Genomic DNA, 26,242 nt, shown 5'->3' with positions numbered 1-26,242 from the left:
CCTCTATTTTGCATGGACACCTGCAGTAAAGCACAAAGAGTTAACACCCCCCGTCCTTCACTGTGATGGAGAAATGCTGGCCCACAGTGCTCTGCCACTCACCTCGTCCAATAGCAGCGCTGGAAGATGATGTCATGCGGTAGGAGGGGTGCTGCTGCTGATGCTGCTGAGCTCTTGTATCCGAGGAGCAGCAGGCACGGAGCAAAAGAGAGGGAGGTGAAAAAGGATAGCAGGGAGAGAGAAAAAGACAGAAAGAGAGAGAGGGGGGAGACAGGGACACCACCTCATCAAGGAGAAAAGGTAAGTGTGTGCATCACAAAATCAAATGAGACGAGACTTACTGTACTTTGATGTATTTTGCGATTTTGACTTGCATTTAATACAAAAAAGAAAAAGGTTACCTCTGAGTTAAGATCAAATGTGCCACACCAGAGATCTAGAGGGAACTCATTGTTCTCACAACATGCTATGTCTGCCATCTATAATGTATGCGAAGCAACTTTTATGTGCATGGAAATGGGGATGTATCTGTGTGTATAGATATGCACTATGTGTTAAAAGATGACATAATTCAATAGTGCACTAGATTATGTCATTTCAAGACAAGAGTCAGTAAACAACCTTTCGCACACATACGCACTGACTGCAGTGATTAGGCTTGGATTTGGGTTCATTTTGTTACTTACTATTGTTTTGTATTAATATAGTCATTTAAGAGTGGATTTTAGCTTGACATTATAAACATATGCCATTTGGGAAAGCACTTATGTAAAAGGTGTCGTATCCGTGTGTTCTGTAATGGAGATGTGAGAATATAGTGACAAATACATTAACAGACAAGCGGTGAATAACCAACTACACAAACAGTGTGTGTTTATTTATGAACAGGGCAGGGCAATGCTTTCCATAAGGTTACATGTAAGTTTTGCTCATGCTTTTAGAATTAATGTAATATTTAACATTTGTATTGTTTTCTAAAATTGGTTTGTATAGTGATAAGTGGCAGCTTTGAGGAAGAGTAACAATACAGAGATTGTGCGTGACACTCCCTGCTGCTCCTCATCTGAATTCATGCTCCTCTCTCACCAAGGGTCCCGCCACATCACAACACAAGCTCTTTTCAGATATCTCATGCACAATGGATCCGCATTTGACATAAAAAAGTTACTGTATTGATTTGAAAGAGATTTAATTATTTGTTAATCATTTTTGTGCTTTGAAACATTTACTTTAGGCCTGAGTGTTTCATCCTTGTGCAGTATACTAAACACAACACACTCTTTTCTAATCCTCTCTTCCTCTCTCTTTCCGTCTCTAAACAGGACAGAGTAAACTACGCACAATACTGCATAAACATGACCTTGGCAGGTAAGCTACAAAAGTCATCCCTGAAATTCCAAAGCTCCCACTGTCAAATTTAATATTAGAAGGGCCTGCAGGCTATGATTTTTTTTTTTCCTCTTGTACTTAAGCTGATATTTTAACACAAGTCCTAGTTTCAGTCTTTTTCAGAAACTATGAAGAACAAATTTCACATTAAAACATTTCATGATTAGCTTAATCAAAATATAATTTCAAAAAAGTACATTTTGGTTGCCAAGTTTGTACAAATATAAAAATATGTCCAAGAGAGAGCTCAGTAGGTTGTTTTTCTGTGTTATTTTTTCTTCCGGAGTAACAAATATCTGATCCCGGACCTCAAAACCAGTCAACCCACAATACATTATTTGAGTCAAAATTATCGATTTTTCTTTTATGCCAAAAATCATTAGGATATTAAGTAAAAATCATGTTCCATGAAGATATTTTGTACATTTCCTACAGTAAATATATCCAAATTATTTTTTTCATTAGTATTTTCAATAGTAATTGCTAAGAACTTAATTTGGACAACTTTAAAATACTTTTTTTCTTCACCCTCAGATTTCAGATTTTCAAATAGTTGTATCTTGGCCAAATATTGTCCTAACAAACCATACATCAATGGAACGCTTACTTATTCAGCTTTCATATGATTTTCATATCATTTTTTTTTTTTAAAAATGACCCTTATGACTGGTTTTGTGGCCCAGGGTCAAATATCAAGCACATTATATCGAAGCACATATTTTATGTTACATACATTATATTGTTATAATTATAAATACATGTAATTTATTTGAAATAATCCTGTTTCCAAACAAGTTTCAGAAACATGCCCCCAAACTCCCATTGGTCTAGAAAATGTAGTTCCGTCCACATAATCGTGCAATTGGTCGATTTTGTAAGAGAGTCGCCTTAAAGTTTTCTACTCGGCTAATGCACGGTTTGTTCCAAAAAGCTGATCTAAACGAGATTCTGTTGTTCTGTTTATATTTAAGCATTTCATATAAGCTTTTATCCTAAGCAACTTACATTGTATTAAAGGTACATTAAATAGATGTACCACTTAATGCATTCCCTAGCAATCGAACCCATAATCTTGCTCTATCAAACTTATTCTTCAATGTGGAGGTAAGCCTATGGGCAAGACTTAGCCTCTATATACCTTATTTTTCGTTTTCTGGCAATTTGTGAGACTATAGAGAAGTAAGGAGAAGAATAACGATGTGCAGTAAATGGTAAAACTGTTTGCACTACAAACCATTGTTTTCATAATTAAGATAATACATTAAAATAATATAGTAAGACACCAGTTTGCAATATCAAGCAGCAAAACATTGTTTTGTACAGCTAAAAATAGCTGGACGCGGAGGAGACCAGAAGCCAGACCCATAAAATTTACAAATGGCCGCGCCCACTCTTATGGGAGAAATAAGGTGGATGGGGAAATAAGAGAAGAATAACAACCTGCAATAAACAGTAAAACTGTTTGGACTACAAACCGTGGCGGTTATAATTAAGATTGCACATTAAAGTAATATGGTAAGACACACCAATTTGCAATATCAAGCAGCAAAACCAGCGTTTTTGTACAGTTAAAATAGCTGGACGCGAATGAGACCGGAAGTCAGACCCATAAACAAATGACTTCGCGCGGGAAAAATAACGTGGATTGTTTGAAATACTATATGAGAGCTATTTAGTCATATCTGTCAAATATTTGAGACATTACATGTGCTAAAAACCGCCTACAGCTGCTCTAAATTAGTTAACTACTTTCAAAACGTCTAATTTTCTGATTGTTATTCAAGTCATATGACAGAATGCAAGCGTTTGTTCGTGTTTACAAGGAATTTTGTACTTACCTGACGTTTCTCACCACAGCATATCGAGACAAGGTGAAGGAGCTCCCTCTAGTGTCACTTTTGTGCTCCTGCATCAATTCAAACCCTGTAGAAAATCCCACATACAAGGCTGAAGGTAAATAATAAAATATTACTCATCGGTATTTATGCTTTATAGACACATCTTGACCACTACAATACAATGAGCTTAAATATAATACAGATTTGATAACAGTAAACATTCTGTGTTTGATCATTCGTGAAGATGCAGTGGATCTCAACTGGTGTGTGATCAAAGATATGGAGGTCATTGAGCTGAACAAGCGGGCGTCGGGCCAGGCGTTTGAGGTGATCCTGAAACCCCCTTCTTTTGACGGCGTGCCTGAGCTTAACACATCCATGCCCCAGCGTAAGGACCCCTCACTGGAGGAGATCCAGAAGAAACTGGAAGCAGCTGAAGAGAGGCGGAAGGTTAGAATTTAAACCCAAAATAAATATCTAAACCATCCCTGGTTGATTCTGATGCTGAAGCTGTATTCTTTTCTCCAGTTTCAGGAGGCTGAGATGTTAAAGCATCTTGCTGAGAAGAGGGAGCATGAGAGAGAGGTCATCCAGAAGGCCTTTGAGGAGAACAACAACTTCATTAAGAATGCTAAAGAAAAGCTGGAGCAGAAGATGGAGGCCAACAAAGAGAACCGCGAGGCTTTGCTTGCCGCCATGCTGGAGAGACTACAGGAAAAGGTACGAACTGACAGGGATGTAAAGTGTTTTAATACAGCACTGAATGTAAATTGCTCTTTACAACCCATTTTTCTTCTGTAATGAGAGATCTTTTAGAGCGAAACAGGATATTTAACAGGAATACATGTAGAATTGTACTTCTGATGAAAATGTATTTAATTTGACTATGCATAGCTAAAACATTAAACTTTACTAAGAACATTTTCACTTTAAAAAATTTCATTACAATCAAATATGAAAGCTTTTTTCTTTTACCTTCATACATGTAATTTTTAATTTAAATTCAGTACCAAGTTTGGGTTTATAGGTTAAAAAAAAGTTTTAAGTATCTTATGCAACACTACCAAGGCTGTTTTTGTTTTTTTGGATCAAAAAATAGTAAAAATGTTTGACAAAATAGTAATATAATAGTAATAGTAAAAATAATAATATTTGCTCACTAATATAATATATAGTAAAAATAGTACAAATATTAAAAAACAGTAATAGTAAATAGTAAAAATAGTAACATTTTTAAATATTATAACCATATAAAATAACTTTTTTCTATTTTAGAATATTGTAAAATGTAATTTATTCCTGTGAATTTTTAGCATCCATTACTCCAGACTTCAGTTTTTGTTTTTTGTTTTTTCATTTTTAAAATGTTAAAATGCACAGCATTTATCTGAAACTTATTTAATTCAATTAATTAATTAATGTATTTTTTGGTAACATCATAAATGTCTTTACAGTCTATTTTGTTTAATTTAATGCATCCTCGCAGAGTAAAAGCAGTCATTTCTCTTAAAAATACTATTTATAATATGCAGAACATAATATAAAATGTTATATTTAATATACATCACCAGTCAAAAGTTTTTGAACAGTAAGATTTTTTATGTTTTTTAAAGAAGTTTGTTTTGCTCACCAAGCCTGCATTTGTTTGATCTGAAGTACAGAAAAACAGTAAAATTGTGAAATATTTTTACTATTTAAAATAACTGTTTTCTATTTGAATATATTTTAAAATACAATTTATTCCTGTGATTTTAAAGCTTAATTTTTAGCATCATTACTCCAGTCACATGATCCTACAATAATCATTCTAATATTCTGATTTGCTGCTCAAAAAACATTTATTTGTATTATTATTATTATGTTGAAAACAGTTGAGTATTTTTTTCATGTTTTTTTGATGAATAGAAAGTTCAGAACAGCATTTATCTGAAATAGAAATCTTTTGTAACATTATAAATGTCTGTATCATCACTTTTGATCAATCACTCTTGCTAAATAAAAATATTAATTTCTATAATTTTTTACCCAAAAAAATTCAAATGTCTTCAAGCATTTGAATGGAAATGTGTATAATGTTCCAAAAGCTTTTTATTTCAGATAAATGCTGATCTTTGCATTTCTATTCATCAAAGTATCCTGAAAAAAATGTACTCAATTGTTTTAACTGTTCAACTTTTTTAAATATTGATAATAAATAAATTACATTTTAAAATATATTCACATAAAACAGTAAATATTAAATAGTAAAAATATTTTAACATTTTACTGTTTTTGCTGTGCTTTGGATCAAATGGTGAGCGGAAGAGACTTCTTTAAAAAACATTAAAATTTTATTGTTCAAAAACTTGACCTAGTAGTGTGCATTTGAATATATTTATATATATTTATACAAAATTTTTGTGACAATTACACATTCAGTGGATTCCTGGCCTTTGTGCATCTGAGTCCCTTCCCAGTCTAATTATAGAATCAGTATGAATATTGCATTAGAAAGGGGTGGATTGTTTCTCTACTTTGTTTATGCTGCTGTATTTACCTTCCCTCAGGCACACTAATACATGCATGAACGCAGATCTAGTAAGTTTGTAAGTTTTCTTTTGTGTGTCTATTTAGGACAAACACGCAGAGGAGGTGAGGAAGAACAAAGAGCTGAAAGAGGAGGCCTGCCGGTAGAGGAGCGCCCGCTGCGCAGGACTGCTTTGACTATAGTCAAGGGAGATGAAACCGGTGAAGAGAAAATAAAGCAAACGGTAGCCAATACATCTCAAAAAAGGGGACATATTGGACACTGATAATGACAATTTGCAACACACCAAGCTTTTGTGAGGTTTAACAACATCAAAACTACTTAATATTATTAAAAACAGGAAGATATTGTCTAGATGACAATGCAAGGTGCACTAAAAGTACGTTGCTTGGTAGAACCCAGAAGGTTGCTTCAGAAAAAAAAAAGAATGAATAGACCGATCTTTTGAAATGAGGAAGAGGACAGGGGAAAAATGATGAAAAGGGATGCTTTAATAACCTCCATAACCAGTACAGATGAATATGTTAACATAAACTACATGTTAAAGTCACTCTTTACTAATGGCAGTATCTCTTTACAGTCTAAACCACAAAAAGCATCTTTTTTCAAAACTTGTGCCATCTACTGAGGCTTTGGCTCATGCTTCTTTAATTATCATTTGATATTAATATTCAGTAATCAGTAGGGTTTCATAAAACCTCAGGCATGCTTATACAATATACATTATAGGAGGCTGGAGATACAATATCTATCACATTTCCTATTGTGACAATGCAAGGTAAAAATATGATCGATTGAATATAACGTTCTGGATGCCAATAAATCCATAAGCTTATAACGATCTCAGATACATTAAAAGTGGAGCACAGTGACACTTTAAGCACAACACAGAAGCACATTTAGCTTTTTTCATTCATTATATTTGTATCACGATGCTCATCAGTAGGAAAACACATAGTGGCATCTCAGAAATGAAGATTGAAAGCGCTCAGGTGTGAGAAAAAGATCCTGTTTGGATTTGGGAAATAGTTTGAAAGATATGAATGGTGCACTTTGCTTTGGCATGTCACTGAGCTTTATTCTAGTCGTTTATTTTACTCGTTCTATACGAAGACAAAGGAGTTGGTGTTGGTGTCTGCCGCATCAAAAATGAGCCGTTGTATGTGCAATGATGGGAATTGATGTTAATCGACCAGATTTTGTGAGAAAATGGAATGTAAATGATCCATGTGTTTGTAATTTCCAGATGACTAAATTCTCTAGTTAAAGTCAAATAAATGCTTCTCTTAACTAAACTAAAGATTTTTGTTTTTTTTGCATCTTATTCATACAATTATTGCAGTGAAACAAATGACAAAACTATAAAAGAAGTTAGTAATATTTTATTAATCAAGATAATAAATACAAAGATGTTTACTGTATGTATATAAGCAGATTAATGCAACAATATAGAAATAGACATTAAGATTAAGAGTACAGCATAGAACTAATTCTGAGGCACAACAACAGGGAAAACGCATGTACAGCCCAGACTAACTATTTTAGTATCCAGTTTAAGCGTGTAGCGCGTAGTGTTTTTGCACTTCACTCTCCTCAAGATGTTGATCTGGTAGTAGATGGGTTTAGATTCAAGCCCCAAGTCCTCCTCGCCATCTTTGGTTAAACAGCCCTTTTTTTCACATTTCGCCTCAGAGATTTTCGACGGGATTCGTGAATCGTCATAGGATTCTCTGAATGAAAACATTAATAAAAATTCACTTAAACTAGGAAGATTTTATGTTTTTTTAAGAAATCTCTTGTGCTCACCAAGCCTGCATGTATTTGATCTAAAGTACAGCAAAAACAGTCAAATTTAAATATTTTTACTATTAAAATAACTGCTTTCTATTTGAATATATTTTAAAATGTAATTTATTACTGTGATCAAAGCTACATTTTCAGCATCATTATTTCAGGCTTCAGTGTCACATGATCCTTCAGAAATCATTCTAATATGCTGATTTGCTGTTCAAGAAACATTTTTATTATTATTATCAATATTTAAACAGTTAAGTACATTTTTTCAGAATTCTTTGATGAATAGAAAGATCCAAAGATCAGCATTTATCTGAAATAAAAAGCTTTTGTAACATTATACACTATACCATTTAAAAGCTTTTTTTCTTTTTGGGAAAGAAAGTATAGAAATGAATACTTTTATTTAGCAAGGATGATTTGAATTGATCAAAAGTGATGATAAAGGCATTTATAATGTTATAATAGAACTTTCTATTAATCAAAGAAACCTGAAAAATTCTGTTCAGCTGTTTTCAACATAATAATAAATGTTTTTTCAGCAACAAATCAGATTATATTAGAATGATTTCTGAAGGATGATGTGACTGTAATGATGTTAAAAATTCAGCTTTGAAATCACAGAAATAAATTACATTTTAAAATACATTTAAATAGAAAACAGATATTTTAAATAGTAAAAATATTACTAAATTTTGGATTAAATAAATGCAAGCTTAGTGAGCAGAAGAGACTTCTTTAAAAAACATTAAAAATCTTACTATTCAAAACCTTTTGACTGGTAGTGTATAATATGAGATTAAAATGAACAACCGTAATTATTTATCAGATCAAAGACTCACTCGTATGTCCATGGTGACAAAGATCTGCTTGGAGACGGGGGAACGTTCACTGAGAGGCTTAGAGATGGATCCAAGTTGACGTACTTTCCTTTCTTTTGACATTTTGATTTTCTTTTTCTTTTAGACTTTTTCTCAGAAGCAGCGCCATTTAATAACAGGGCGAACAGGTAAAGCAGCAGCACAACTCTGAAAACCTGAGGAGATGGAGACAAACAGTTTGTTCTGATATTGTTGATTTGCCTAAACAACATTCAAAAGACAATGACATTATGGAGGTGAGATACACTGAGCTAATGAATTCAATGTCAGGTGAAACATCTAGTGCAAATTCCAAAATCTCAACAAAAGATTCAGAATCAACAACAACAAAAAGCCTTCACGCTTTTGTCCTGAGTCAAATTACAAATTTAAGTAGATTATTTCGTGCTTAAACTTGTATAAAATGAAGAACAACATCATTAGAGTTTAATTCATTAGTGTGACAAACTCACCAACGAGAGTTGCATCTTCTGAATAAAACTGTAAGGTCTTCTTGGCTCTTCAGAGCTGGTCCACAAAGGACTGCAAGTGTCTGAACCCTGCATCTAATCTTCTTCTGTTTATATAGGCTGGTGAGAAAGTTTTGAACTTCCTGATTTTGATGTAGATACAAATCTGGAGTACTGTAGATACTAATCGTGAGATTTTTTAACTCACTGACAGTGAAGCCCAATGCATGTCATTTTGTAATATCAGTTTATAGTTTTTACACATGTAATATGAAAGGTGTGCTGGAAGGATGTTCATTAGATGTTCTATGTTTAACTTGGACACTTTACTCTGCGCTCTCCCACGTTCTCACGTTTCACCTACATACACATCAGCTTCAGACTTGTGAATAACTAATTTGTACACTGGTGCACTGAGATGTTTTATATGGGTCAGCAGCTTTGACAGGATATGTTGTGTTCTGAAAGACTGGGCTTTTGCTGATCTTAAGTGAGACAAAGTGACTCAAATATATGTGAGATAATGCAAATGCATGTGCATCATGCTGATTGTGAAAGAAAAACTTAAGATGTCTAATCTGTGTCTAGCCACCTCAAGTTTTGTTGCCTTAAACGCTTCACGGTTGTTAATGATTCTGAACAATGTAATGAGCCTTTTTTAATTTATTAATCTGGGTTCGTATTAATTTACAAATGCTGTGCCATACACCGTGTCTATCCACCTTCAACGCGGAAGTAAGCCTTGTGGGTGAGACTTCTAGTTTATTATCTGCTATCCCCCTTATTTTTCAATGTGGATGTAAGCTGTTTTCTGGTAATATGTGAGACCTCCGGTTCATAAGCCACCGTAGGGAAATAACAAGAAAAATAACGAAGTACAGTAAACGGTAAAACTGTCTGCACTACAAACCATTGTGTTCATAATTAAGATAATACATTAAAATAATATGGTAAGACACACCAGCTGGCAATATCAAGCAGCAAATGAGCTGTTTTGAACAGCTACAAATAGCTGGATGCAGATGAGACCAAAAGCCAGACGCATTAAATTTACAAATGCCGTGCCCGCTCTTACGGAAAAAAAAGGTGGATAGGGAAATAACAAAAGTGCAATAAATGGTAAAACTGCTTTGCACTACAAACCAGTGTTCATAATTAAGAAAATACAATAAAATAACATGGTAAGACACAGTAATTTGCAATATCAAGCAGCAAAACAAGCTGTTTTGTACAGCTGAAAGCTGGATGCAGATGAGACCGGAAGCCTGACCCATAACATTTACAAATGACAAAATAAAGTAGAACCTGTTATAATACATGACAAATCTGTGACAGTAAACTTATGATTTTTCCCTGTTAAGGGGTAAAATACACTTGTTTTTTGTCAGGGTTCCCCTGATAAATTTGTACTTCAAGGGCTAAATATGACATTATTGGGGTCGGTTCAACCCGCGGACATCAAAAACAACCCACGGCAACAGTGTTAAAGTAGCCCAATTTCCGCTGACTTGGCAACACTGGTGATACATTTATTGAGGAATGACCAAAGACTTTATATAGCAAGACTGTGCACGGGTTGTGGTTAGAAAGGATACAGCTCCGACCGGAAACTAACAATGAAATGAATTGTTCTACCTATTGGATTGTGTTTTTTTTTAACATCTACACCTACCCCAACCTTAAACTTAGCCCTTACTATAATACAAGAACAGTTTTATTGTTGTACAGTGTGACTAAAATAACCTTAGATTGATATGTGCATGCCCAGTAGCTAGAGCTTTATCCCTTCTTGCCTTAAAGGAGAAGTCCACTTCCAAAACAAAGATTTACATATAATGTACTCACCCCATTGTCATCCAAGATGTTCATGTCTTTCTTTCTTCAGTCGTAAAGAAATTATGTTTTTGAGAACAACATTTCAGCATTTTTCTTCATGTAATGGACTGATATAGTGCCCCGATTTTTAACTTTAAATTTTTAACTCTGGCTTCAAACGATCCCAATTTGGTTGTAAACGACCCCAGCTGAGGAAGAAGGGTGTTATCTAGCGAAACGATCGGTTATTGTCATAAAGTACAATTTAAATACTTTTTATTCTCAAACGCTCGTCTCGTCTTGCTCTCGTTGAACTCTGTGTATTCTGGCTCAAGACAGTTAGGGTATGTCGAAAAACTCCAATCGTATTTTCTCCCTCAACTTCAAAAATCATTTTAAATTATCCAACATCGCTACAGAAGTATGACCCAGTCTTTGCAAAGTGAACATGCAAAGAAGATCAAACACCCTTAACAAAAAAGGTAAAACAGCGATGTAGGACGATTTTGAAGTTGCGGGAGAACATGAGATGGGAGTTTTTCGACATACCCTAACTGTCATGAGCCGGAACAAAAACTGTTTAGGCAGGGTAAGACAAAAAGAGCATTTGACATTAAAAAGGTATATAAATTGTATTATTTTTATGAAAATAACCGATCGTTACGCTAGATAAGACCCTTCTTTCTCGGCTGGGATCATTTACAACCGCATTTGGGATCGTTTGAAGCCGCATTTAAACTGCATTTTGGAAGTTAAAAATCGGGGGAACCATATCAGTCCTTTATATGAAGAAAAATGTTGAAATGTTTTTCTCCAAAGACATAATTTCTTTACGACTGAAGAAAGAAAGACAAGAACATCTTGGATGACAATGGGGTGAGTATATTATATGTGAATCTTTGTTTTGGAAGTGGACTTCTCCTGTAACCCTATGCAAGGGAGAAAGTGCAACGTCCAATATGGCGAATAAGCCCCGCCTTCTAAATGAAAGACCCAGTCGTTGATTAGTAAAGTCATCGCGCCACTGCCGCCGCTAGAAGCTCCGGTTTCTACAGAAACAGGAAGCGTTCGCAAACCCGCGCTAATGACTCCACATTGGCTGCTCTAGCCTTTTTAAACGATATTGGACTTCCGCTCTATGAATGTGCGTTCCGTTGAGTTGCACACGGCCCATATGAATGCTCCACTCGTGTACCGCTTATGCTCAACGGAAAAGCAAAGTCTGCTCAAATAACTCGCCGACAGAAAATGTCTGTGTATAGTTGTTCCTTTTTGCAACAGCGTCGCATACTGTGCTGTAACATGCTGTAGTACTGCTGTACTGGACAACGCTGGTAAAATGACGCGACCCTCTCGTGACGGTATGCTCTGCTCACATGCTCTGTGCTCTGATAATAACTGTGCGTTCACACCGCCGCCGGCGAGAGCGTCAAAGTGGCCGGAAGTCATTCATTTTCAGTGTGAGCCGGCGGCGAGCTCCGGCGAGAAGCGGCGCGGCGCGTTTTGGACGGTGTGGGCGTCGGGAAGAGTTGAAGTCAGGTCAACTTTATGGTAATGAGCTATGACGCGGTTCGGCGGCAACCAATCGGAATGTAGAAGTCCACCACTTGAGAGGATTCCAGAGAACGCAGTCCTGTAAAACTTTGGTTCCGACCACATTCGTTCCCAAGCAAAATGATGCGTGGACCAAGGTGTCTGAGATTGTTGATGTTCCTGATGTGCATTAACGTTATATATTTTCGGTAAATAAGCGAGAATTGCATATGCTAACTTTAGTGCCAGAGCATGCAAAACAGTGTCGCTGCTGAAAAATATTTCTGATTTGTGAACGCACAGTAATAGTTTTGTAGGACTATTATTTTGATAATTAGTCAAAAAAGGTTATCTGATTCTGTTTCACAGAACTGAATAAAAATAATATATTGAGATTTAATATTCATATATTTTCTGTCCAGTTTTATTGTTACTTTCAATAAACGGTTTATTTTATTGGCTTGTGATTTTTTTTTATTCAGTATCATTAAAATTATTGAATTAAATTAAAAAGTCTTACAAAATGACTATATTATTTATTAAATTAATAAATAAATATTAAAAAGCAGTTTCGGTTTCGGCCAAGAATTTCCATTTCGGTACATCCCTATAGATTTTTATGTAAAAAGAAACGTTTTCAGGGTGATACAGTGCAACGTCCAATATGGCGAATAAGCCCCGCCTTCTAAATGAAAGACCCATGCTGCGTCCGAAATCGCATACTGGTTAAGTAGGTACTACATTTAAATATGAACGTACTACCCGACCGTTAAAAAGTACGTTCTATATAGTATGAATGTGGGTAGTATGAATGGAATTCGGACGTACTACATCCGCCATATTGATGTTGTCACGTGTCATGCGTCGTCACAACAGCGCGAAAATTTAAAGAGACTGCTCCACTGCACGAACACCAGCACCGGCAATGTTCGGCGTTTTAACGTTGATTGGACAGACAGCTCAGAGAAGGCGTTGGTCAGCTGCTCGCAGATCACGGCTTCGTAGACAGCTTCTAGATTATTTGTCAAATAACGTTTCGATTTACAATGTTTAAACTTTCAATAAGTCATCCGTTTATTTAGATTGTGTTAAACAAGTGTAATTTAATCACAATAAACAACGTTTTTTCCTGAGGTACTTACACTCGAAATGAGCCGCGTCTCCACCTTCCGCCATTTTTCGAATACAACGCATCCTCTCCCGGAGCCTCATGGGATAGGAAAGTGTCCATGGTATGCGTACTACAGAATTCGGGCGGAAGCAGTAGGTCATCCGGGTACTTCTCGCCTACTGAATTTCGAATACTATGAATTCGGACATACTACTCGCCTCGCATACTGTTTTTCGCGTACTATATAGTAGGGAAGTATCCGATTTCGGACGCAGCACCAGTCGTTGATTAGTAAAGTCATCGCGCCACTGCCGCCGCTAGAAGCTCCGGTTTCTACAGAAACAGGAAGCGTTCGCAAACCCGCGCTAATGACTCCACATTGGCTGCTCTAGCCTTTTTAAACGATATTGGACTTCCGCTCTATGAATGTGCGTTCCGTTGAGTTGCACACGGCCCATATGAATGCTCCACTCGTGTACCGCTTATGCTCAACGGAAAAGCAAAGTCCGCTCAAATAACTCGCCGACAGAAAATGTCTGTGTATAGTTGTTCCTTTTTGCAACAGCGTCGCATACTGTGCTGTAACATGCTGTAGTACTGCTGTACTGGACAACGCTGGTAAAATGACGCGACCCTCTCGTGACGGTATGCTCTGCTCACATGCTCTGTGCTCTGATAATAGTTTTGTAGGACTATTATTTTGATAATTAGTCAAAAAAGGTTATCTGATTCTGTTTCACAGAACTGAATAAAAATAATATATTGAGATTTAATATTCATATATTTTCTGTCCAGTTTTATTGTTACTTTCAATAAACGGTTTATTTTATTGGCTTGTGATTTTTTTTTATTCAGTATCATTAAAATTATTGAATTAAATTAAAAAGTCTTACAAAATTGACTATATTATTTATTAAATTAATAAATAAATATTAAAAAGCAGTTTCGGTTTCGGCCAAGAATTTCCATTTCGGTACATCCCTATAGATTTTTATGTAAAAAGAAACGTTTTCAGGGTGATACAAGACCCCACTGTAAAATTATCTTGCTTATTATACGGCTACTTGCCACATATGTAAATAATTTAACACAAAATATGAATTTCATTATATTTTATTACCTCAAGACGACTCGCAGTACCCGCTGCAAGCTGTCTGTTATCAGTTGTGGCGGTTTTTGTCGTAAAATAACAGACCACTAGATGGTGCAATTGATATCAGAAAAGAGAATTGCCTTTAGCCGAGTAAAATTATGAATGAATGACGCATGGACAAGTTTTTGAAAAGACAAGTGACAGGTAAACGTAAAGTAGATGATGAATCTACAACAAATACAAAACATGCTTAAAGCTCCACCTAGTTAGCCTAATCTTATTAAGTTTAAAGGAGGAATTCACATGAGACAGCTTGATACCGTGAAGAAAATATGAGAAAATCTGTTTAAAAGAACAATGAATGTTGTTACATAGTAAAAAAAAATACAAGTAAAAGTACACAGTAAAGCTGCATGCTTTACTTTTAATGTTTTTACTCTAAAAGTGGCTATTTCCTTGTTAAGTTTTTTTTTCCTCAGTATCCTTCTTAAAAAAAGGGAGGGGGGGGGAGGGGCAGAAAAAGTTTGCGAACCACTGCCGTAAAGGGACTTTGGCAATGATGCATTAAATTGATCGAAAGTGACAGTAAAGATTTTTATGTTAACAAATATTTGTTTCAGATAATAATTAAGAAACGTTTCTTTAGCAGCAAATCAGATTTTCGTGTGAAGACTGCAGTAATAAGTGCTGAAAATGTTTTTAACATTATGTATGTGTTGAAATGAACGGAAAGCCATTCATTTTAATGAATGCTGTAAATGTATTGTTACTAAACTATTTCATTAATGTTAACACTATTGTAAAGCACTGGATGGAAGGGTTACGTTTGGCCCAGATCTGCCAACTGACACTTAGCCCCATGTTCTTCTACTCCTCCACTAATTTCAATGTAGGTCACTGAATTGCTGACTTGGTTCTTGAAACAGTATGTTCCAGCAGCAGACACTAACACGACCACAAGCATATGGTGATAACATCTCCTGAGTCATTCTTAGAAATTGACATTACATCAAATGAGAAAAACAACAATGGAATGTTTATAGTTGTATAGCATAAGAACAACTTGCATGAAGTTGCAAAATGCAGCCATTTACTCACCCTCATGTTATTGCAAACCTGAAACCTCAGCTGTCTTTTGTCTATACTGTAAAAGGGAAGTCAGTGGGGTCCAATGTTTGGTTCACAACCTTATTTTCGTGTTCCACAAAAGTAGCCCAGATAGCACACGTACATCTGCAAGATGTTTGTTAAAGATCACTTGATCTGGAAAGCATTTGTTGTGTACAAACATCTGACAGACGTCAGTTTTACATACATTCTAAATCCTAAGCATCTTAAAGACATCTAATAGACGTCTAATTGACATCTGATAGGAAACATCCTATAGACATATTGCAGATGAGCAAACACATAAAAAAAAAAAACATCTGAGACGCCAAATAGACGTTTCCGAGATCTATGTGTGCTATCAGGGTTACAATCACCAGTTTTAAAGAACCGGGAAGCTGGAGAGTAAAAAGACACCTTGAAGCATTTGCATGCTCAAGCATAAAGCTGCACTTTGCATTTAAATCATCATTTGCTCTACAGCTATGAGACAATCCAGTCATAATAATACAGACTCTACCTACACTTGACTGAAAGTACAACAGTAGCTGTAATGACTGGGAATGTCTAATGCATGACTAGTTTGAGGTTATGTGGCTTTTTGGTGTTACGTAAACGAGCAGAGATTTATGTAGCGCTAGATCTCAATCATTAGTCTTTTTGGATATTATGTAAAAGTATAGCGTATGTCTAAGTATCCACCTTTTTCTTCCCGTAAATTTCATGGGTCTGGTTTCCAGGCTCATCCCTGTCCAGCTATTTTTAGCTGTACAAAACAGCTTGTTTTGCTGCTAGATATTGCAAATTTGTGTTTCATCATATTATTTTAATGTATTATCTTAATTATGAGCACACTGGTTTATAGTGCAAACAGTTTTACCATTAACTGCATGCTGTTATTCGTCTCCTATTTTCATATAGCAGCTAATGAAACGGAAGTCTTGGCCACAGGCTTACTTTTGTGTTGAAGAAAAAGGTGAATAGAGTAGAAACATACAATAAAGTCAATGAGTGAACCTTTTTGCCACGTTTTTTAATTGACAAAGGCAAAATAGACAGGACACAGAAAATATTGGAATGGGGAGACGAGTTAAAACCTGTATCTCCTGCTTGAGCACCACATCTCAATGTGTGTGGAGTACTAAGTCACAACTCGAACAGAACAACTGTATTATGAAGTACATTACTGAACATTATTCTGACACCAGTTTTTTTTTTTTTTTTTTACACATTTTCAGTGGTGTAACAATTTTTTTAAAACAATAAATCAGTATTTACAAGTTGTAAAACAAACCAAAAAAATTAAAATAAAAAATAAAATAAGCTGCAGACACTGATACAAGCTTTTCTTTGAAAAAATATAAAACCAACAGAAAAGACTAATTTCTGAAGAACATTAACCAGGTCTAAAAAACGTCAAGAAATCAAACTGAATTGTTTTTTAATACATGCGTTTGTATGCATGTAAGAAGCATGTGAAAAATTTTACAGTAAGAAAAAATTACTGAAAATGTCTTGAGTGAATGAAAATGTTCAGAAATACATGCATGTGTACGCATGTACAAAAATGAATCAAACATTGCACACATATTGCAAATCTTCTGAAATAGATCTACACTTGAACTTTTTAATTTCTCTTTTATATAAGGAAGATGATGTCGTCGGCCACCATAACCTGGTTGTCGTCCTGCATGCGGCTGAGGGCGGCACGGACCTCAGTTTCTTTAAACGGTGATGGGCAGCTCTTGTTGATGCTCTCCATCAGAGCGATCATACCAACTGACTGAGCATGAGCGGAGCGGAACACCTCCAGCAATGCGGTTTTGAAATCCTTCAACCTACAGCAAAAACACACATGGTGCGTCAGACATATAGCATCCGAAACAATCAGCCGTCCTGCAAGCAACGCAGTTTCTGTTCAGAACTTAATCAGAAACAATACTTCAAAAGAATGTGGCAGCCCCTTAAAATTGCTGTGTAATCTCAGCAGACAAACCCTGAATGCCTACCTGCCGTCGGACAACTCTGCGTGACCGTTCTGATCAGGAGTGTCCATTGGCTCTTCATCCTGCCTCGCAGGAGCTGGGGACTGAACTGAGAACAAAAAATATGTGTTTTAATCAACTGAATGTGCATTTCATGTGCTTTATGTTAAAAAGAGATCATTTAATTACAATTAAATATATACAATATAATCTATAATCTTTTATTTATTTATTTATATTTATTATAATTACTTAAAACATATTTCCTAAAAAAAAACAATTATTTTTCTAAATAATTTAGAATTAATTTAAATGTATCAATTAACTGTTGTTGTTAAAAATCATTGTTTTTCAATAATGGTGTTGTATTTACTTTAAAAATCATTAAAAATAAATTAAACCCATTCAATAGCACAAAAAAACGTTTCTTGTTGATTTAGCTTACTTTGTGGTACATCAGTCTCAGTATCAAAGTCATACGGGTCATATGATTCACTGCCCTGAGATGGTCTGCGCTCAGAACGACGCCTCCTACAGGACAAAAATGAGAAAGCTCTTAAAAAATTCTGTTTTATATCACACAAATTGCATTTTAAGACATTTAAAAATTAGAAAACAGTTATTTGAAATTGTCTCATAATATTGTTTTTACTGTTGTTTTTTCATCATATCAAATGCAGCCCTAGTGAGTATAAGTGACTGCTTCCAGTCGCCAACATTTTTAACAGTAGTGTATGTAGGAAAATGACTTCGCAAAATTATCACAGAATAACACTAGACCTTTTTCTCTGTGTTCGAGGTGTGTCTTGTGCTTCATCCTCCTCTTCCTCCTCATCCTCTGAGGCTGCGTCCTGCTCACCATTTCTAGAGCGCTTGCGTTCCTTCTCCAAAACCTGAGGAATGGGGAATAAGGGTTGGATATATTGATTTAAGAAATAGGAAATTAACTGAAGTACAACATATGTACAACAAATTAAAAAGTGGGGATCTAAAACACTGTATATCTATACAATATCTATGTCTTAAAGAAGACCTATTATGCCTCTTTTTACAACACAAGCAAAACACGCTGTTTTCGTGTTGTTCCCCACCCACATTTCCAGAATTGGGCTGTACCTTTACAGCTCATACCTCAGATACTCTGCTGAAAACATGTTTGGTTTTGACTATCCTGTCTATCATGCTGAAATTGTGTGTTTCAAAGCCATATTAGTTGTAGGGTTCTCTGAGTGCGCACACATTTGAAGCATGTGCACAGAAAGCGGCTGTCACATGGCCGAGTACTAAACTAAAGGAGACGTCCACTTCCAAAACAAAGATTCACATATAACATACTCACCTTGTCATCCAAGATGTTCATGTCTTTCTTTCTTCCCTCGTAAAGAAATTATGTTTTTTGAGGAAAACATTTCAGCATTTTTCTCCATATAATGGACTGGTATGGTGCCCTGATTTTTCAAAATGCGGTTTAAATGTGGCTTCAAACTATCCCAAATGTGGTTGTAAACGATCCCAGCCGAGAAACAAGGGTCTAAACTAGCGTAAATGATCGGTTACTTTAATAAAAATAATACAATTTATATACTTATAACGCTCATCTTGTCTCACTCTGCCTAAACTGTTTTTTTTCCCGGTTCATGACAGTTAGGGTATGTCGAAGAACTCCCATCTCATGTTCTCCCTCAACTTCTAAATTGTCCTATATCACTGTTTTACCTTTTTTTTTTTAAGGGTGTTTGATCTTCTTTGCATGTTCACTTGGCAAAGACTGTCGGTACTTCAGCAATGTAGGATGATTTTGAAATGATTTTTGAAGTTGAGGGAGAAAATACGATCAGAGTTTTTCAACATACCCTAACTGTCTTGAGCCAGAATACACAGAGTTCAGGCAATGCAAAGCAAGATGAGCATTTGAGATTAAAAAGTATTTAAATCGTTTTTTTAAATGAAAATAACCGATCATTTCGCTAGATAAGACCCTTCTTCCTCAACTGGACTCGTTTACAACTGCATTTGGGATCATTTGAAGCCACATATAAACTGCATTTTGGAAGTTCAAAATCGGGGCACCACATCAGTCCATTATATGGAGAAAAATCCTCAAATGTTTTCCTCAAAAAATATACTTTCTTTACAACTGAAGAAAGAAAGACACGAACATCTTGGATGACAAGGAGGTGAGTACATTATATGTGAATCTTTGTTTTGAAAGTGGACTTCTCCTTAAACTAAATTCTCTCTCATGTCTTATTGCGCTTAAACTGTCAATACACACAAGTTTATGTTAAAAAAAACAGGAGTTACAAAAACAGTCGGTTATGTCCGTAAGGTAAACAGCTGGAAAGAAATCAAACTTATATTAGATCTGTGTGGCAGCAGCTGGTATACAGTAAATAAATCAATAAATCTACTGCCATCTTGTGTTTTTCAGAGGCTGGGACTCTAAATAATGTTCTGTGCTCATCTGTGCAGCCAACAACAGAAGAGTTAGCATGCTTTGCTCAAACTGGTACACTGTTGTCGCTTGTGGGAACAAAATGACATAGCCATGAGTGGAAATGTGCAGATTAGGGAGCGGAAATATTATAATAAGATCCCGTTTCTACATCACGAGGGAGCAAAATCTTACACAGAAAGGCTTACAAAAGCTAAGTTACTGGGTTGTCCCTTTTCATGTTTTCTAGGTTAGTAGATGCACTGGGGACCCAATTAAAGCACTTAAAGAAAGAAAAAGTCAGATTTTCATGATATGTCCCCTTAAAAAACTATCTCAAGCGTAAATGTACTTACATATTACTGAACTAGTAAACAACTGCAACCACTGAGATACAGTAACAACATACAAACCTTCTTAAAATAGGCGAACTGCACAAGCTCCACAGCAACTTCTGTGTCCACCAGTTCCACGACTTTGCTCATGCGAGCTTTGGCGTGAGCCGTAGACAGACGGATCAAAGTTTCCAGGGTTCTAGCAGTGACCGGTGATGTCTGAGGACAAAACACAGCACAGTCTCTTTAAATTAGTTACCTGACAGCACAAGAACTGTTACCAACAAGTACCTGACCAGCAACTCATAAGCTTGTTGAGTTTACAAATGTGGGTGCATTTACCCGTGCAATGTCAGAGCCGAGCTGCTCCTGGTTGCGCAGACGTGAGTACTCCTCCGCAATGTGATTGGCTGCATCTTGAGTCAGAACAGGAGAAAGAGCCTTGGCAACGTGGATGTACTTCCTCATGAACGCTTTGCTGACCACTCTGTCCCTAAGAAAGACCACAAAAAAAACATTATTGTGAAACATATTTCACAATATTGCTGTTTTTACTATACTTATGATCAAATAAATGCAGCCTTGGTGAGAGAGATTTTCGAAAACATTTTAAACATCTTACCAACCAGAAAAATCTTTCAAAACTAATGTATTTTCTTGAAAAACTAAAAAAGCAAAACATGGCATCCCTATTCAAATTTCACGTCATGCCTGAAGTCATGTGGCAATATCATAAACCAGATATAATCTGATCGGAATAAGCTACTGTGATCTGCATGAATGAAATGAAACAAATCCTTACCTGAGTTTTTTGCTGCCATGGAGGAGTGGATTGTGTTTCTCGTACACTTGTAGCTCCTCTTCCTCTTCCTGAGTTACGTCAGGGTCTTCGGTGGCCAGTGCATCGATGGCACCACCAAGAGCAAGAGCTGAAAACACACAAATGCATGAGACTCCAATAAACACTACAGCACACACTATTTGCAACATGATTAATTCCTAGTACAAAATATCACAGCTTGTACCTGCTCCATCCTGCTCATGAGGATCTCTATAGCGGTGCATGCGCAAGACGTGATCTGAGATCTCACGGTCCTGCTCTGGGTCCATTTGATCCAGCATGATGAAAAGTAAATCAAAACGAGACAGCAGGGAGTCCTGCAGACCAATGTTCTCCATGGGGGTCTTATACTGATTGTACTGCAGACAAAGGAGGAGAAACGATGAAAAGACGCAGAGAAATTCACCAGAACATGAATTTCAAAGAAAAGACTAGTAATATAATCCAGATCCTTGTTCTATGAAGTCTGATTACCTAAACTAAACTGGATCTTTATTAAGAATAGCACTGAAATGATGCAAGAGAATTCACATCTTACGAACATCAAATAAAGCACTTACTCTGCCATAAACAGGGTTGGCAGCTGCCAAGACGCTGCAGCGAGCGTTCAGTCGAGCGTGGATGCCGGCCTTGGCGATGGTGACGCGACCCTGTTCCATGACCTCATGGATAGCAGTTCGATCCATGTCGGACATTTTGTCAAACTCATCAATGCAGACCACCCCTCGATCCCCCAAAACCATGGCACCAGCTTCAAGACGTCGCTCACCTGAGAAGCAGACATAACTTAATATTAAGAGAACAACTGAAACTCTGAAACAAGCAGAGCTGTTATTCATTAACCTATGGTTTCTTGTCTTGATTGTGTGTGTGTGTGTGTGAGAAACACAGTACCTGTCTCTTGGTCAGTGGTGACGGCTGCGGTCAGACCTACACCTGATGAGCCTCGGCCTGTGGTGGAAATGGCACGAGGAGCAGTGTGCAGAACGTACCGGAGCAGCTGAGACTTGGCCACTGAGGGGTCACCTAAACAATAGAGAGACAGGCAAAATTTAAACATCTTATGTGTTCCTTTACTAAGTATTTTGTGTAAACTGATTATATTTAAAGCTACCACTTAGAGTATAATCTGATAACTTTATTTAATTTCCGTGTATTTCCTACTTGCTGAAGGGCACAGGTAAATTATGGGTTTATGTGCAGGCTGTTTTAAGTTCACATAAATTAGAAGTTATTTTTAAGCCTGTATTATACTGTAATGTTGAATGGCTATAGTCATGGTTAAATATACGAAAAAAAAACAGACATCAGTTATATTGGTATTAGTGATACTCACCTTCAGTCATAAAAAAATATTTAACAAATAATAAAAATATACTGTCTTTACATAGTTTCTACATTAATTTGAAGGTTGTGAAATTATTGCAATATATTAAAAAAATTTAAGTTAGGTGGGATTAATCGCAATTAACTTCAGAAAAAAATGTGTGATTAATTAGTTATTTTTTTAATGAGTCACACCACTAATATTTCCACTTGTCTTAATCTATTGTCATTTTTCTTTACATCCAATAAATAGATAAATGGCGCCATCTGCTGGGTACATACAGAACAGCACACAAAAACATCATTAAAGCACTGAAAATAGGTTAAGTCTTTAAAATGTCTTTATGAAGATTGATTTAAAATGTAGGATTGACCAGTGAACTAGTAAGCTCTGCACGGTCATCTAAACCTTTTAGTTTAACACCAACCTTCATATTTATGCAAAGCTGCTTTACAATATGAACTTATAAATGTAATATGACATTTAAAAAAAAGTCAATCTCAACAGAAAAAATAAATTAATTAATTAATTAAAAATCAAGGGGGACTGCTAAGTAAATAATTCTGTAAGTATATAAAATAAAATAATTCTAAGTAAATAAAACTGTATTTTAAAAATACTTAGTATTATTTTACATTACTATAAATATATATTTTATATTTACTTTATTTTATATTACATATATATATATATATATATATATATATATATGTACGTGATTATCAAATTCAGGGCATCAAACAGTTTGGAACACCTGGTTTAGATCCTTAAAGTCACTGCAACCTAAAGCTTACTTATTAATTTTAATGTCATATAAACATGTAATATCTATAACTATTTACAGAAAATAGCAAAAACATGCACATTTCATCTAGGCCTGATATTCCGCACAGAAAGCAGCTTGCAAATATGAAAAACTCATTTGGCCTTAAATGTCTGATTTTACAACATCATCTATGCAAATCTAATGAAGTAAATACCTATAAGAAGCACATTGATGTCTCCTCTAATGCGTGAGCCGTTCTCCAAAACCTTCTCCACCCCTCCCAGAAGCATACACAGGATGGCCTTCTTTATGTACTCGTGACCATGGATACTGGGGGCCAGGGAGCGAGCCAACTGATCAAACAAATTCTACAGGAGTAGAAAAACCAATAAAGCATCCATATTAAGGGAACATGAACAAAACTGTGTCCAAATTAGTGATGCACTAGCCAAGTGCACTAGACATGTTCCATCATCTTACCTTAGAGCGAGTTCTGCAGAAGTTCTTGATCTTGGCCACATCATCTGCAGAGAAGTAGTGAGAGACTTCTTTGCTCATTTGTTTGACGTGGCAGGCGATCATGATAGTCCTGAACAAAGACACATGGGGAACGATATGTTAAGGATTTATAGTATAGTAGTAAAACAAATTTCACACATAATACTCCAAAACAGTTTTACCTGAAGGTGCCCGAAGTGAATCCACCCTTCTTGCCAGGCAGGCAGCGGTAGGTGCCGATCACCTGCGTACGGTCCCCTGGCTTTACAGCGTCCACCAAGTCATTGTCCAGGATGATGTCCACTGAGCGGGGCAGCTGACCAGCAGGAGCTTTCTCTGGCATTTCCTGAATTGTGATGGTCTGGTGGTCTTTATAAATGGACAGACCGAACTCAGTCTCCAGCGGATTGTTCTCCTCGTCCTGAATGGATCAAACACAAAGAATGAAAACATTAAAGAAACCATATATAAAACAGTTTATCAAACGGGTCCAGAACAGTACAGTACCTTGGTGGGATAAATGGCACTTGATGGAAAGGCATCCAAAGAGGTCATATCTGTGTATTTGCGCTCCATCGTCTTCTTAGTGGCTGGACAGTAGTGCACACTGCGTACTACTTTGGGACGCACCAAAGAACCTGTGAATGGATGGAGAACATTTTATCAGTGCACCATCCATGCAACATATGAACTGTTTATGTACATACATAAAGTTGGACCTACATTTGGTGACGATGCCCTCCAAACACACCATGCTACCCAACAGGCGAGAGGTCAGGGTGCGAGGGGAGACGTGTTTGCTGCCGAAGCTGCCCTCCAGACCGATGAAGAACTCTTCGTGTTGCTTGGCATAAGTGGCATCTACTGAAGCCACCAGATCTTTCAGAGCACGCTGGAACGCCAGAAGCTCTTCAAAAGCATTACTCAGCAACCTGAGGACCAGAGATTTAATATTTCAGTAAAAACATGTTATAATTTCAAACTGTCGTTTCAGAAGTGTATACTATTTGAAATACAATACCAGTCAAAAGTTTTCGAACAGTAAGGTTTTAAAGAATTCTCTTTCACTCACCAAGCCTGCATTTATTTGATCTAAAATACAGCAAAAGTAGTAATATTGTTAAATATTTTTATTATTTAAAATCACTGCTTTCTATTTGAATATATTTTAAAATATAATTTATTCCTGTGATCAAAGCTAAATTTTCAGCATCATTACTCCAGTCTTAATGATCCTTCAGAAATCATTCTAATATGTCGATTTGCTGTTCAATAAACTTTTATTATTATTATTATTATCATCATCATTAATATAATATAATATAACAGTAAAAAATTTTTTTTGATTAATAGAAAGATCCAAAGATTAGCATTTATCTGAAATAAAAAAGCTTCTGTAACATTATACACTATACCATTCAAAATTTTTATTTATTTTTTTTGGTAAAGAAATTACAGAAATTGATTATTTTAATTAGCAAGAATGCTTTGAATTGATCAAAAGTAATGATAAAGACATTTGTAATGTTACAAAAAATTCTATTTTAGATAAATGTTGTTCTTCTTTCTATTCAAAGAAACCTGAAAAAATCTACTCAGCTGTTTTCAACAATAATAAATGTTTTTGAGCAGCAAATCAGAATATTAAAATGATTTCTGAAGAATCATGTGAACGGAGTAATGATGCTAAAAATTCAGCTTTGAAATCACAGGAATAAATTACAATTTAAAATATTTTCAAATAGAAAACAGTTATTTTTAACAGTAAAAATATTTCACAATTGTACTGCTTTTGCTGTACTTTGGATCAAATAAATACAGGCTTGGTGAGCAGAAGAAATCACTTTAAAAACATTTAAAATCTAAAAACAAAACTTTTGACTGGTAGTGTACATATACATAATATTTCATTATGCATGGCATATGAATACTATATCATAATGTAATTTAACTATGCATGTGTACATACACTGTACTGTAAAGTATAAGTACTTTACATACTTGGCTGCTCGCTTTTCGTTGCGGCGACGGAGGTCGTTGAGGTTCACAATGAGCCTGGATTTGTTTTCGCTGATCATCTGTCGTACTTTGCTCTGATAAATACCCTGGTCTTGCTGGAAAAATATAAAAATGCAAGAAAAAAGTTGTCAACTAAAAAAACCTTTTTAAAGTAATTTACATTATGCTTTATAAGGGTGGGCCTTTGTTCCTATAAGGAACACCAACTTCTGTAGTTTAACCGTTAATAAGTATATAATAAATGCGTTATACTTACATCATCGTCAAGAAAATCCAGGTAATCCCTTTGGGCCTCCCTCATCTCCTGATCGTCCACAACTTCAACAGCCATTTTTTCTGTATAGCTTTTAAAAGTGTTGATAAATCCTCAGTGCAGAACACCTCGTGTCGATCTCAGCACTGTTGTGTGTCTTTTCGCGCCACCAGGCTTCTGGCGCTGCGGAATTCGGGTGCTGATTGGCCGACACACCGGTGACTCATCAACATATTCTGTCTCTTGG

At 35.9% G+C, this 26,242-nt stretch overlaps 3 protein-coding genes across 3 annotated transcripts; 1 reads left to right on the top strand and 2 right to left on the bottom strand.

Annotated features, from left to right (window-relative positions):
• The first annotated feature begins 148 nt into the window (after positions 1 to 148).
• stmn4 (stathmin-like 4) lies at positions 149 to 6,558 on the top strand. The gene is made up of 6 exons (XM_051138442.1): positions 149 to 300; positions 1,323 to 1,368; positions 3,247 to 3,342; positions 3,472 to 3,677; positions 3,756 to 3,947; positions 5,841 to 6,558. The coding sequence occupies exons 2-6, from the start codon at positions 1,356 to 1,358 to the stop codon at positions 5,898 to 5,900; spliced, it is 567 nt and encodes a 188-aa protein (XP_050994399.1). The 5' UTR covers positions 149 to 300; positions 1,323 to 1,355; the 3' UTR covers positions 5,901 to 6,558.
• Positions 6,559 to 6,988: 430 nt separating this feature from the next.
• il17a/f3 (interleukin 17a/f3) lies at positions 6,989 to 9,354 on the bottom strand. The gene is made up of 3 exons (XM_051138443.1): positions 8,882 to 9,354; positions 8,391 to 8,584; positions 6,989 to 7,484 (listed from the first exon to the last, which is right to left on the bottom strand). Exons 1-3 carry the CDS (start codon positions 8,972 to 8,974, stop codon positions 7,241 to 7,243), a joined length of 531 nt encoding a protein of 176 aa, XP_050994400.1. The 5' UTR covers positions 8,975 to 9,354; the 3' UTR covers positions 6,989 to 7,240.
• Positions 9,355 to 16,549: 7,195 nt separating this feature from the next.
• mcm3 (minichromosome maintenance complex component 3) lies at positions 16,550 to 26,242 on the bottom strand. The gene is made up of 17 exons (XM_051092196.1): positions 25,999 to 26,242; positions 25,725 to 25,837; positions 24,447 to 24,655; positions 24,231 to 24,361; positions 23,906 to 24,144; positions 23,706 to 23,814; positions 23,440 to 23,593; positions 22,027 to 22,158; positions 21,693 to 21,901; positions 21,317 to 21,491; positions 21,094 to 21,220; positions 20,634 to 20,784; positions 20,370 to 20,510; positions 18,303 to 18,415; positions 17,968 to 18,053; positions 17,547 to 17,631; positions 16,550 to 17,375 (listed from the first exon to the last, which is right to left on the bottom strand). The coding sequence occupies exons 1-17, from the start codon at positions 26,071 to 26,073 to the stop codon at positions 17,177 to 17,179; spliced, it is 2,448 nt and encodes an 815-aa protein (XP_050948153.1). The 5' UTR covers positions 26,074 to 26,242; the 3' UTR covers positions 16,550 to 17,176.

Source organism: Labeo rohita, chromosome 20, assembly GCF_022985175.1.
Source record: "Labeo rohita strain BAU-BD-2019 chromosome 20, IGBB_LRoh.1.0, whole genome shotgun sequence".
NCBI classification, from domain to species: Eukaryota; Metazoa; Chordata; class Actinopteri; order Cypriniformes; family Cyprinidae; genus Labeo; species Labeo rohita.
This window is presented reverse-complemented; position numbering and strand designations above follow the sequence as displayed.

Bases quoted from the DNA above. Each gene is read 5' to 3' on its own strand.
- il17a/f3 (XM_051138443.1), bottom strand. From the start codon at position 8,974: ATGCAGGGTTCAGACACTTGCAGTCCTTTGTGGACCAGCTCTGAAGAG. The intron at 8,585-8,881 runs GTGAGTTTGTCA...CCATCTCCTCAG, and splicing joins AGAAGATGCAACTCTCGTTG to GTTTTCAGAGTTGTGCTGCT. The intron at 7,485-8,390 runs GTGAGTCTTTGA...GTTTTCATTCAG, and splicing joins TTGTCACCATGGACATACGA to AGAATCCTATGACGATTCAC.
- stmn4 (XM_051138442.1), top strand. The intron at 3,678-3,755 runs GTTAGAATTTAA...TCTTTTCTCCAG, and splicing joins CAGCTGAAGAGAGGCGGAAG to TTTCAGGAGGCTGAGATGTT. The intron at 3,948-5,840 runs GTACGAACTGAC...GTGTCTATTTAG, and splicing joins TGGAGAGACTACAGGAAAAG to GACAAACACGCAGAGGAGGT.
- mcm3 (XM_051092196.1), bottom strand. From the start codon at position 26,073: ATGGCTGTTGAAGTTGTGGACGATCAGGAGATGAGGGAGGCCCAAAGG. The intron at 24,145-24,230 runs GTACTGTACTGT...TGATCCATTCAG, and splicing joins GTGCCATTTATCCCACCAAG to GACGAGGAGAACAATCCGCT. The intron at 18,416-20,369 runs GTTTGTATGTTG...CCCATTCCTCAG, and splicing joins AGTTCGCCTATTTTAAGAAG to GTTTTGGAGAAGGAACGCAA.